The 14,029-nt window shown below is 41.8% G+C and overlaps 1 protein-coding gene across 2 annotated transcripts in view; it reads left to right on the forward strand.

Moving 5' to 3' along the window:
- ttc17 (tetratricopeptide repeat domain 17) overlaps positions 1-13,775 on the forward strand; it is a 25,854-nt gene extending 12,079 nt beyond the window's left edge. For both annotated transcript variants that reach the window (XM_022665291.2, XM_049471146.1), the window contains exons 13-25: positions 1-47; positions 705-776; positions 1,204-1,428; positions 1,554-1,740; positions 4,116-4,253; positions 4,488-4,735; positions 5,841-5,994; positions 6,914-7,034; positions 8,364-8,523; positions 8,607-8,690; positions 8,806-8,925; positions 9,655-9,798; positions 10,264-13,775. The exon at positions 1-47 is cut by the window's left edge and continues 107 nt beyond it. In XM_022665291.2, coding sequence (XP_022521012.2) covers positions 1-47; positions 705-776; positions 1,204-1,428; positions 1,554-1,740; positions 4,116-4,253; positions 4,488-4,735; positions 5,841-5,994; positions 6,914-7,034; positions 8,364-8,523; positions 8,607-8,690; positions 8,806-8,925; positions 9,655-9,798; positions 10,264-10,395 — 1,832 coding nt within the window. In that variant the 3' untranslated portion in view covers positions 10,396-13,775. The remainder of the gene's footprint in view (positions 48-704; positions 777-1,203; positions 1,429-1,553; positions 1,741-4,115; positions 4,254-4,487; positions 4,736-5,840; positions 5,995-6,913; positions 7,035-8,363; positions 8,524-8,606; positions 8,691-8,805; positions 8,926-9,654; positions 9,799-10,263) is intronic.
- Positions 13,776-14,029: the final 254 nt, after the last annotated feature.

Below are 14,029 nucleotides of genomic sequence, written 5' to 3' on the forward strand. Positions count from 1 at the left end.
GCGCCGCCACCGAGGGAAAACAGCTGCCCGACCAGCAGGCCACTCAGGTCCCTTCACCTCATTCTTTATACTTACAGATATACAGCTTGAATTTTTGCACCAGGAGTAAAGCAGCATAAAGTTGTCCAAAAGCAGTGTGTAAGACTGGTGGAGGAGGAGAACATGATGCCAAGATGCATGATTAAAAACTGTGATTAAAAACCAGCATTTTTCCACCAAATACTGATTTCTGAACTCTTAAAACTTTATGAATATGAACTTGGGAGAAATGTTGTCTGTAGTTTATAGAATAAAACAACAATATTTATTTTTTGCTCAAACATAAACCTATAAATAGCAAAATCAGAGAAACTGATTAAAACAGCTCAGCATGGAGCAGGAGCAGAGATAGATTAGTTAATAGCTGCAGTAATTATGTGGGTAATTTATCAGGTTAAACTGCACCTGAACATATATTAAAAACACTGTTTAAAAGCACAGCAGCAGATTTTCCTCGTTTAATATTTCACACTTTAAGTCGTAATAAATGTCCTGATATTGGATGAGATAGTTTGTAGTTAATTTCTCTGGCTGTATAAAGGAGAATCAGACTGTATGTTGGTAGTAAATTACTGTACGAACAGGAGACGTCAGGTGACTGGGTGTGTTGTGTTTAAACAGGTGATAAGGTGTGTGTGTGTGTGTGTGTGTGTTTGTGTGTACAGGTGCTGCTGAGGCGGAGTGGTGGGTGGAGTTTGGAGCAGACTGGAGCTTTAATAACTCATGCGATGGAGAAGGTGAGGAGTACAGATTTATATTCACTCTGAGAAACACTGCATGTGTGATAGGGGTGTGAAAATATATCAGTATTTTGTGTGTGTATAAATATTGTTTACTGCAATATTTTATTTATATATATATATATATATATATCACAGTTCGAAGAATGGATTTATTTATTAAAACATAGTCACTCTTAACTCTTTAACACTCTCCCCCAGTTATGAGACAATAGTTGGTACTGGTTATCATGTCTCATTAAACCCCCAGTTCATCTCACACCAGAGTTCACCTTTATTCACTATTAACTCTGTAGGTTCTGTTTATTACAGGAGGCTCTGCACTGTAATTTTAATGGGTTTTAATGAGAAACTCGTGTCCTAATAATTCTATATTCCTCAAACCCTTTATAACATAATAACTATAATAAATCTCTCTCTGTAGATGAGTGTGCCGCGCTGGTTGCTGCAGAATGAGGCGGGTCTGTTCTGGCGGGCTCAGGGTAACGGTACTCGGGCTCTGCAGTGTTTGCGTCAGGCTCTGCACTCTGCGCCGCCGCAGCACCGCGGCATCCCGCTGGTGAACACCGCCAACCTGCTGCTGCACCACGGCTTACGCCGCGAGGCCCAGACCCTCCTGCAGCAAGCCCTGGAGCTCAACACCTCCGAGGTACAGCCCCCGCCACCAGGAGCTCCTCACTGCACCGTACTGCACCGTACCATACTGCACCATACCGTACCGCACTGTACCGTATTTATATAGCTGGTCTGTAACTCTGGTGTGTGTGTTTACAGCCCCACACCGTGCTGAGTATGGTGAATGTGCAGCTGACTCGGGGGAACCTGACGGGGGCGCTGGCGCTGTTCCGGCATGCCCTGTCTCTGAGTGCCGGCTGCAGCCAGTGCCGTGCCAGCCTGCCACTCCTGCGCTGCCTGCAGTTCTACCCCTTCCTCTACAACCTGCAGCACCAGCCCTGCCAGCGTGAGTACCATCACCATCATCAGCACCACCATCACCATCACACCATCTCTATCACCCCATCACCCACCACCTCACCATCACACCATCACCCAATCATTACACCATCACCTCACCATCACACCATCACCTCACCATCACACCATCACCTCACCATCACCTCACCATCACACCATCTCTATCACCCCATCACCCACCACCTCACCATCACACCATCACCCATTCATTACACCATCACCTCACCATCACACCATCACCTCACCATCACACCATCACCCAATCATCACACCATCACCTCACCATCACCCAATCATCACACCATCACCTCACCATCACACCATCACCCAATCATCACACCATCACCTCACCATCACCTCAATCACCCCATCGCCTCACCACCTCACCATCACCTCACCATCACCTCACCATCACCCAATCACCTAACCATCACACCATCACCCAATCACCTAACCATCACATCATCACCTCACCATCACACCATCTCTATCACCCAATCACCTCACCATCACACCATCTCTATCACCCAATCACCTCACCATCACACCATCTCTATCACCCAATCACCTCACCATCACACCATCACCCAATCATCACACCATCACCTCACCACCTCACATCACACCATCACCTCACCATCACCTCACCATCACACCATCACCTCACCATCACACCATCACCTCACCATCACACCATCACCTCACCATCACACCATCACCATAACCCCATCACCATCACCCCATCACCTCACCACCTCACCATCACACCATCTCTATCACCCCATCACCATATCACTCCATCACACCACCACCATTACCTGCTGCTCTGATTATCCCTCAGCTGGACCAGAACAGAACCGGGTTAAAGCACTGTAGTGTTTTGAGTAAGGGTGGGACAGGATATCAGTAAGGCGATGTATCGTACTTTTTTTGAGTATTGAATATCGGTTGATAAATTGTGTGAAACTGAAACACCAATAAATCTATAATTGCTGGTGTTTAATTATTTAGAAGTATTTTATCCTCTTCAGAAACAGAATTGTATTGTGATATATCGAGTATCACACAATCACAGTATCGTGATATTGTTACCATAGGCAACACATCATGACATCATATTGTGGGTAATGTAACACAATAATATTATAGTGTAATAATGTTGTATATTATTAATATTGTATAGTAATAATATCATATAATGTATCATATAATCCATAGTTCCTCTCGGTCTTGCTGTGTGTATTAGAGTTTAGAATAGACCCGACTCCAAAATAACCTGAATTTACCCCACACTGCCTCCAATTCCTCCCTTCCTCCCACTCTCTCTCTCTCTCTCTCTCTCTCTCTCTCTCTCTCTCTCTGTCTCTCTCTCTCTCTCTCTGTGGATTGAGGGATTTTTATAGAGCAGTCAGTGTAATCTCTCCTCTATATTTAGCTCCTACACTGCAGCACTTTCTATTCTGGTCTCTCTCTCTCTCCTCCCACTCGTTTCTCTTCTCTATCCCTCTCTTCGTTTCCCTGTACTTGGGCGCTGTTGCCGTGGCGCTGTTGCCGTGGTGCTGTGGGGCTTTGGTGTAGAGGAATCTGGTTGTGAATAATTCAGGGATGTGGGAATAGCTGTTCTGTATTTAGATGCTGCTGAACTCGTTGTTCTCCGCTGGTTTTGGGGAATCGTGTTCTGAACGGTTCTGTTTGGGTTTGGGTTCTGCTGCTCTGTGTGAGGAAGTTCTACTGCTGCCCAAACCACAAGAACCTGGTTATATATTATCTTGTTGAATATGACCTTAAGATTTATTATGTTTCTATCATTATTGTGGTATAAATTTATATAATAAAGATAACTGTAAAAACAACAAACTCTACATATACTACCTGCACATTGTATTACCTCACCTGGAGCGTGAGGGTGGAGTGTGAGGGTGGAGTGTGAGGGTGGAGTGTGAGGGTGGAGCGTGAGGGTGGAGCGTGAGGGTGGAGCGTGAGGGTGGAGCGTGAGGGTGGAGCGTGAGGGTGGGGTTTGAAGTGGTGGAGTTAGGTTAGAGTTTTTTTGTGTGAGGGTGGAGTTAGGGTGGAGTGTGAGGGTGGAGTGTGAGGGTGGAGTGTGAGGGTGGAGTGTGAGGGTGGAGTGTGAGGGTGGAGTGTGAGGGTGGAGTGTGAGGGTGGAGGTCCACAGTGAACTAAACTGCTACTTATTCTGCTGGAAAATGAGAAAAGCCAAACCAAGAGCTGAAATGTGTTTATAATACACTGTTTATTGTGTTTATAATCATTATTATAGTTATGATGTTTATATGTTTATAATGTTTATGATGTTAATAATGATGGTGTGTGTGTGTGTGTGTGTGTGTGTGTGTGATGCAGAGGGTTCGGGCTGTGATAAGGAGGTGGAGGAGGAGGTGGAGGTGGAGGACTGGGAGGCGGGTGCTGAGGGGAAGCAGCACACCGTGAGCGGTGACGCTATGCCGGGCTCCACCCTGGAGGACTCACTACTGTTCGAGAGTAAGAACCAACACCTGCCCACACCTGTTTACACCTGACCACACCTGTTTACACTTGACCACACCTGTTTACACCTTACCACACCTATTACATCACGTAAACACTGTCAGTAGAGCCCATAGTGTTTAATCCAAAGTTCTGCTTAACTAGAGAATCATAGTAATTAAACCTGTGGACACTGACTCTCTCTCTCTCTCTCTCTCTCATCCCTTCTTTCCCCTCGTCCTCCTGCAGAGGTGGTGGTGGACAGTAACGGTTCAGGTGAGGTGGGGCAGCAGGAGCGAGGCGGGGAGGAGAAGAGGGCGGGGCTGGAGGGGGAGGAGGACTGGAGGCTGAGAGAGGAGCTGATTGGAGCTCTGGATATGAGCGGGAAGCGAGGAGACCTGCGGGGGATCCGAGTCCTGAAGAACGATGGGGTGATGGGAGCTAAGAGCGGCGGGCCGTGTTTCGGTAACTGTGAGGAGGACGATGGAGCGGAGTGGGTGAGTCTCATAATCACTGATCTCAGGTGTTTCTGAATCTCCTCCGTCTCCACAGGTGTTTAATAATAAAATCAGCAGCTCGTCCTGCAGCTTCTATAAACACTAGTGAAAGATCGGGACTCTCTCAGGAGCTCAGTGAACTCCAGCACTGTGATACAGTGATAGGATACAGCAGCACCTGTGCAACAAGTCCAGTCGTGAAATTTTACTGTTAAATATTCCACAGCCAACTGTCAGTGATATTAAACACAGTGGAAGAGACTGGTAACCACAGCGACTCTGTGCTCTGCAGAGTAAAATAACAGAGCAGGGTCAGCGGATGCTGAGGAGCATAGTGCACAGAGTTCACCAACTCACCACAAAACTACAGGGTTTGGAGAATGAAACTGAAACACCTGTCATCATTTTAGTGGGATTTTAGGTTTCATGTCTAAATTGGTGCAGGCTGGTGTTCAATCTTCATTAATTGCACATTGCACCAGTAAGAGCAGAGTGTGAAGGTTCAATTAGCAGGGTAAGAGCACAGTTCTGCTCTAAATATTACAATGCACACAACATTATGGGAGACATACCAGAGTTCAAAAGAGGACAAATTGTTGGTGCACGTCTTGCTGGAGCATCTGTGACCAAGACAGCAAGTCTTTGTGATGCATCAAGAGCCACGGTATCCAGGGTAATGTCAGTATACCACCAAGAAGGACCAACCACATCCAACAGGATTAACTGTGGACGCTGTAAGAGGAAGCTGTCTGAAAGGGATGTTCGGGTGCTAACCCGGATTGTATCCAAAAAACATAAAACCACGGCTGATCAAATCCCGCAGAATTCAATGTTCACCTCAACTCTCCTGTTTCCACCAGAACTGTCCGTCACCACAATCAATTATTGTGCTCTAAAACCAGGTGTTTCAGTTTCATTCTCCAACCCCTGTACATCATAACGGTGATATTTTCCCATAAACACTCTCCTAAACCTTGTGGAAAGCCTTCCCAGAAGATCTGAAGCTGATATATCTGTAAAAAGTGAACCAATATCATATTAAACCTTATAGATTAAGAATAGGATGTTATTCAGGGTCTTTAATGTGTTTGTGTTTGTTTCTCAGATCACATTTCAGGTGAAGCGAATGAGAAAGCCGAAGTCTGACTCTGCGGAGGGCTGGGCTGGAGACGAGGACTTTCCTCAGACTGAGTCTTTACCTGGACACTCCTCCATCCTGGAGATCAGCGGACCTACTATCCCCTCACCTGGACCTTCAGGTAGAAAATCATATTAACCAATTTTTTCATTCTCTTTTCAACAGCATTCTAGAGAATTATACAGGAATAAAATCAGTTAGCTAAAGTCTGGAAAACTGGAAACCAAAAATGACTGAAATTATTTTCCTCTCAACATGTTTTACCTAGTTTTTCAATGAGACTAACAGAGAAGAAAACATATTGAATTATTTACTGAACATAAAAGTGTTAAATAAACCAGAATATGTTTCATATTTTAGATTCTTTAAAGTATCTCCTCTTGTTTAGATGATGAGTTTTGAACATCTCTGCTGGATTTTCTCAGTCAGTTTTATGAGGTAGAGTCACCTGGAATTCAGGCTTTCAGTTAACAGCTGTGCTGAACTCATCAAGAGTTAATTACTTGAATTTCTTGTCTCTTAATGTTAAAGTTAGAGAGCATCAGTTAAAGTAAAGTAGTGAAGAGGTAGAGTTACAGGTATACAGTGAATAGTGAATATTTCAGTAATGTTCTAATCCAGATTATGAGAAGAAACAACTACTCAACTAAATAAAGATAAAAATCAAAATAAAAGGACTTTGAAAATCTGCTCGAGTGCAGTCACAGCAAAGACCATTAAAAACATTATAATGATGGAACTGGCACTCATCAGGACCGCCCCAGGAAAGGATAGAAGAGCGAGAGTTTCCTCTGTTGTACAGGATGAGTTTATCAGAGTTTTCAGCCTCAGAAACCACAAGTTAACAAACAGCTCCCCAGATAAGAGTATCTAAATACTTCACAGAGTATTTTAGTTAGTTTAACACTGTTTTTAAGTTACTACATGATTCATTATGTGTTCCTTCATAATCTGATAGATCACGTTAGTATATATTTATATATTTACTATATATTTATAATGTAGGTAAAGGTCTCAGTCTGGTGCTGTTTGTTCTGCAGGGAGGTGGAGGGACTACAGCAGTCTGGGGTGGCCCGGCCCGGAGGAGTGCCAGCGCACGCGGCGGGTCGACCTGACCACCGTCGCCAGCACCTGGCTGGCAGTCTCCGCCAAGAATATAGAGTACGTTACTGACCTCCACCCTCCATGCACCTTCATACTCCTTAATACACCTCCACCCTGCTGACACCTCCATACACCTTCATACACCTCCACCTTCCACACCTTTCATTGATGTACAATTCATAAAAATATTTCCCCCTATAGATTTCTTTTATTTTTGCTCTTTTCTCGTACTTACTTCACTACAGGACTACAGCGTTTGGACAATGAAACTGAAACACCTGTCATCATTTTAGTGGGATTTTAGGTTTCATGTCTAAATTGGAGCAGCCTGGTGTTCGATCTTCATTAATTGCACATTGCACCAGTAAGAGCAGAGTGTGAAGGTTCAATTAGCAGGGTAAGAGCACAGTTCTAAATATTACAATGCACACAACATTATGGGAGACATACCAGAGTTCAAAAGAGGACAAATTGTTGGTGCACGTCTTGCTGGAGCATCTGTGACCAAGACAGCAAGTCACCTTTTATTTATGTACAATTTATAAAAATATTTCCCCCTATAGATTTCTTTTATTTTTGCTCTTTTCTCGTACTTACGTTTTTCAGATTGACACATAAGCTTTTATGTCAGACAAACATAAACAGAGTAAAAATAGAAGGCAGTTTTTAAATAATCATATTATTTAAGGGAAAAAATATATCCAAAAAAACACAACCAGCCCTGATTACTGACAGACCTTTAGAATCAAGAAATCACTTAAATAGAACCTGTCTGACAACATGAAGCAGATAAAAGATCTCAAAAATCAGCACATTATTATTAAACCTCCATCTGAAGAAACTCAACAACAGATGAGAAAATAAAGTTATTGATCATCTATCAGTCTGGAAAAGATTATAAAATAATTTCTAAAGCTTTGAGACTCCAGAGAACCACAGTGATTCACTATTATTCACTAATGGAGAAAAAAACATGGAACACTGGTGAACCTTCCCAGGAGTGACCGGCCGACCGAACAAAATTACTCCAAAAGGGCATGAAGAACTCATCCAGGAGATCCCAAAAGAACCCAGAACAACATTTAAAGAACTGCAGGATCTCATTCGCTCCAGATAAGAAGACTGACTGTCTCTCTCTCTCTGTCTCTCTCTCCGTCTCTCTCTCTCGCTCTCTCTCCGTCTCTCTGTCTCTCTCTCTGTCTCTCTCTCTCTGTCTGTCTCTCCCTCTCCCTCTCCCTCTCTCTCTCTCTCTCTCTCTCTCTCTCTCTCTGTCTCTCTCTCCGTCTCTCTCTCGCTCTCTCTCCGTTTCTCTGTCTCTCTCTCTGTCTCTCTCTCTCTGTCTGTCTCTCCCTCTCCCTCTCTCTCTCTGTCTCTCTCTCTCTGCAGTATAACGGAGCATATAGATTTTGCGACGCCGCTGCAGGAACCCGCTGTGGAGCCGGTGTGTAACGCTAACCTGCCCGCAAGTATGCATACATTAGACCACCTGGGGGGCGTGGCCAACCGCGGGAGTATCCACTACACAGGGGAGAGCCAGCTGAAAGAGGTGGGGCTTATTCAGTTATAAAGCTGGCACTGCCAGTCTGTGCCCTCACTGCCCGTCATTAACCCGCTGTACCCGCTGTTCAGGTGCTGCAGAACCTTGGGAAGGATAATTTCTCACCTCAGTCCTTCGAGCAGGTGGGCACACGCATCGCCAAGGTGCTGGAGAAGGTGGGCGGAGTCAGTGTTAATATAAATAATATAAACAGTATTTGATGATGATGATATTATTATTATTATTAATATGTAAAAAGTATGTTTTAATGTTTTCTCTGTTTATGATCAGAATCAGACGTCGTGGGTTCTGTCCAGTATGGCGGCGCTGTACTGGAGGGTTAAAGGTCAGGGTAAGAAGGCGGTGGACTGTCTGCGGCAGGCTCTGAACTACGCTCCTCACCACATGAAGGTACCGTCAGCCTTCTGCTGCCACAGGATCTCACCTATAACCTCCTTTAGAGATGGAAAGATCCATAGCCTTTTCAATATTTTCAATATTGGATGATTTTCAGCCAAAATATAAAAAAAAAAAACATTATTTCTGAAATCAGTCGATCCTGAGAGCCGATCAGATCAGCTGGAAAATAAAGCAGTGCTGAGGGTTTAGGTTTAGGAAGCTCAGTAAGTCCGGAGTTTCTGTAATTTCTGCTGTTTTTATTCATGGAATTTGTGTAAAACTTGTGAAGAAAATAGATTTAAGAGTTTTAACCCCCCCCTAACTAGATAATACCATTTTAGACAGAGCATCTTTTAGCCAATACTGCCAGCAGCAGAGCTAACAAACACCACTAACCACAAACTCTCTCAGCTGGAGTTTCACTGTGTTTAAATGTGATTGACTGTAAATAAGTAAAGTATATTTCATGTTGAGAAATAATTCACATTATGTTACAGCAACCACCCCCCGTTATGGCAGTACCAGCGTCTAAGTAAACCAAATCATGATTATTAAACAAACTATTTCCCTTTGAAGTCAAACAAGTTTTGGACAGTAATCTACACACACATCTCTTTATTCTCAGCCAGCTTACATATCTAAACTCTGTGAGGTGTTTATTTTATTATCTTTAATATAAACAATGTTCTTATTGAAATGGTTCCTGTGTAATCACAGCCGTCTCTGTATCTCCCGCTGCAGGACGTCCCGCTGATCAGCCTGGCTAACATCTTCCAGAACGCTCGTCTGTGGGGGGACGCGCTGATCGTCGCCCGCATGGCCGTGGAGATCGCCCCTCACTTCGTCGTCAATCATTTTACTCTGGCGAACGTTTACATAGCCATGGTGAGTTCCTCTGTACTGCAATTATTAAAATCACAGAAACGCAGCCCTGTGTAACATCACTCCTTTAAACATTATTACTAAATAACCCAATAATTACAGCAGCACAAACGTCCAGGTCCTGTTTCTCCATCAGCAGCCAGAGTCTGAGAGAGAGAGAGAGTTCAGTAGATCATGCATCTGTAAGCTGAAGTGTCACAAGCTGCGGTTGCGGCGCTTTGCTCCTAGAGCACTGTGATGCTGCACTGATTGGTTGCAGCTGGAAAAGAGGCGGAGTCTGACCTTATCATATACAGGAGGAGATGTGTGCTAGTCTTTAACACTGGGAGTTCCAGCCTTTTAAATTAAGTAGAAAATGGGATAAAATTAGAGGAAAATCTTATCATTATTGTTATTACTATAGTTAGAATTATTATTATTATTATTATTATTATTATGATATTATAATTGTGTTTGTGTTTCCTGTAGGAGGAGTTTGAGAAGGCGATGAGATGGTACGAGTCCACTCTCAAACTGCAGCCCGAGTTCGGTCCGGCTAAAGACCGACTCCGTACCATCCAGTGCTACCTCCTCACCAAGCGGGACCGCCGCACTCCCTGAACACACACCACACACACACACACACACCTACATCTACACACACATTCAGATTCAGAACGTCTTCATCTGTAAAAGTCTTCATTTTGTCCGTATATAAACATCATCTCGACCCGAGTCTGATTTAAACCAGTGACTGATTATAAACTGCAGAGGATCCGGTTCAGTTCAGGAGAAACACAGACAGAATTATTCACCATGATTTCAGACAGAAATCAGCCAGATTCAGTCAGTGCAGTAAAAACCAGAGGAGGAGCCAGATTCACCTTCACCCACTCGTTTACTGATAATCAGTGTCTCAGACTGCCTTCATTGAGTTTAGAGCCTAACCCACCAATAGCAGAGCAGCTTTTTCCTTTTATATATCCAGTTTCTCCCGTATCCAGTCTTAACTACACTCAACATTATGGCCATTTTACCCTAACATCAGTCAGAGTTATTTAAAAATAAAGTGTAAAAAACTTACATACGGATTGTTTATACTGTTTATACTGCAACCAACAGCCTAATAACACCACATGATCAATAATATTATTAATGATTAAACACAGCTCGTCTACAACTCAGCAGATTAACTCCAGATAAAGCAGATTATTACATTAATCTGCGCTCGCATTATTTGTAGTAATTATATATCAGAAGAAGGTTATAAACTGATTTTTGGGGGAAATTACATGTGCTAATATTATAATTATTATATCAGCACTGAGAAAAACTACCTGCTGGAACTGTTTGGATGCTGAAGATGGAAAGATTTCAGAGTTTAGAGGAGAAAAATTTGACGGAACGTGGGCGGGGCTATTTTGTCATTGAAACATATAAAAATGGGCGGAGCTACACATCATACATCTTACTGGAACCAGCCAGTAGAGGCGCTAGACTAGACCTGTGGCAGCTTCACCTTTAAGAGACTTTATTTAAATACAGTCACTGGTTTAAATAGACGAGTATCTTGTTTTTAAAGATATTTAATGTCAGTTTTATTATTTTTATTGATTTTATGGTTTTTATTGATTTTAGAGTTTTTATGCAAGGTTTTTTAACCAACATGCTGCTTTAAAAAGAGAAAGAAAAGGATTTAAAGTCTTCCAGCTGCTGGATAAACAGATATTTCTACCTTAAACTGCTGTAACACTGATCTTAATATCAGATTATTGGATAAAGTAAGAGTTGAACAGATTGGTTGATTAATTGATTAATTGTGAGAAACACAATCCACAAATTATTAGAACTGGTTTATCTGAAGTGAGACGGTTCAGGGAGAAAATGGTAAAGTAAGAAATACAAAAAGTATTTTTTTTAAGTAGAAGGAGAGTCTTCAGACATTCGGCCAAATATTGTGGTTAAATCAGTTTAATATAATTATCTACTCGTATAAATAGATTAAACTGAGATTTTTGCTTTAATTATATATTTGATAATTCGATTATAATCAGATCTGTATGAAAAGGGAAAACCTGATTGCGGTTAATAAGGAAATGTTTGGACAGTGTGGATGGGTTAAAGGGAAATGGAGATTATTTTTTTATTAAGCAAATATTTAATAAACTGCCCTGTTCTTCACCCTGACAGTAATAATAATAATAACTATAACGGCAGGTTTATAGGCGTAAATAAGGTTCATTGATTGTAAACCGGTTAGTTTGTATCTGGTGTGAACACGATTCTGGAGCGTAAATTTGTGCAGAGTGTACGATATCAGTTCTGCGTTTCGGTTTCTTGTATAGAACAGTTTATAGTATAGACTGTATATAAGAGTGGACTCTTAACACCTCTTATACTCTTTATTACTCACTGTAAACATTTAAACCCCGCCCGTATTTCTGGGTGGAAGCCCCGCCCCCTGTCTCTATACTGGAATTGTACACTGACTGAACTCGTCTTTCATCAAAAATTATTAAAAAAAAAGTTAATTACCACACAGTGACGCATTAATCATCCGCACACCCAGATCAATAAATCGATATATCAGACTCTCAGTATTGGCTGTCTATCAATACCCTGCCCTCAGCTGCCAATCACCTCAAATATACACATTATGGGCGGAGAATTGACCAAACATAACTGGTAATGAAAAAAAATGTGTAACTGGATTTATAAATTAAACTTAAATTTTCCTTCCTGCTCCGTTTACTTATATGGAATTGGGGGGGTTATACAGTAAGTGGTACTGCAGCCAGCCACCAGAGGGCGCAATAAATATTTTGACTTTATGTTCTTTCCAATATTGGCAAATTGACAGAACAAAACTTATAATTTATACATTTCAACTAGCGTTTACTTCCTGCTCCGTTTAGACAATAATTGTTGTTGCTTTAGAAGCTCTGAGTGGCCTAGCGTCTAAAGCGCTGCCACTATGATCAGGAGATCACTGATCCAAATCCCGGTCATGCAGCTTGCCATCAGCTGCCGGAGCCCTGAGAGAGGAAGCACAGTTGTCCATGCTGTCTCTGGGTGGGTACAGTACAGTAGATGGCGCTCTTTCCCCTCATTACTCCTAGGGTGATGTGGATCGGCACAAGGCTGCGTCTGTGAGCTGATGTATCGGAACCAAGTGTCCTTTTGGCTTTAATTATCCCACGCTCTGACCCTCCCCTTTTTACCCGTTGTGTTCTGTTCTTTAAACCAAAGTTTAATTTCTGCTCCGTTTACTTACATGCAGTTGGGCGGGTTTAAACAGCAAGTGTACAGGAAGTTCTACTGCAACCAGCCACCAGAGGGTGCAGTAACGCTTTAGCTTTATTTTTCCCGTGCTGTTGCCCCGCCCACTCTTATATACAGTCAGTGGTTAGATGTGTTTATTTTTTTTTCTGTATTTACTGCAAAACCACCACATAATTCATCTAATTTACAGTGTTTATATTAAAATAAAATAAAAGAAAGACATTGGTTTTGTGCCGAGCGATGCCAAATCAGTTTCAGAATTTATAAATCTGATCTCCAGTATGATGCACCTAATTGTTCTGTTTTTATTTATTTTATATTTTTAAATCAAACTCATTTTCAAAACACATTCAACCTTTGATGTAACACTACACACACAAATACACACACAAATACACACACACACACTACACACACATCCATACACACACAAATATGTGAATATCAAACTGTAATGCAACTCTGACTTCTTTCTTTTCATCAGTACAATAAAAATGTACCAGTCATATTTTAATGATAAATGAACACTGTTATAAAGAGAATAATAATTATTATTATATTATTACTATACAGGCGGTTTAAGGTGGATCAGTGTTATTATAATGAGAGACAGACGGTGTTTCTGTTGAATCCTGTGATTAAAGATTAAGGGAGATTATTCTGCTGGGTGGGGAAACTTTGGAAATTAATTAATAAAATAAAAATATCTTTTAAAATCATGTTTTGAGTTTATTTATGTATATATAAACCAGTCAACATATCACCCACCTTCTTATCCAGTGTTTTTATCATTTTAATTTCCTGCACTGTAAATGAATAGTGAAGTGATCCACACTATGAAGGAACTCATAATGAATCATGTAGTAACTTAAAGTATTTTTTCTTGATTTAGTTGAGTAGTTGTTGCTTCTCAAAATCTGGATTAGAACATTACTGAAATATTCATTATTCACTGTATACCAAACCTTTGAAA

Source organism: Astyanax mexicanus, chromosome 23 (assembly GCF_023375975.1).
Source record: "Astyanax mexicanus isolate ESR-SI-001 chromosome 23, AstMex3_surface, whole genome shotgun sequence".
In the NCBI taxonomy this organism is placed as follows: domain Eukaryota; kingdom Metazoa; phylum Chordata; class Actinopteri; order Characiformes; family Acestrorhamphidae; genus Astyanax; species Astyanax mexicanus.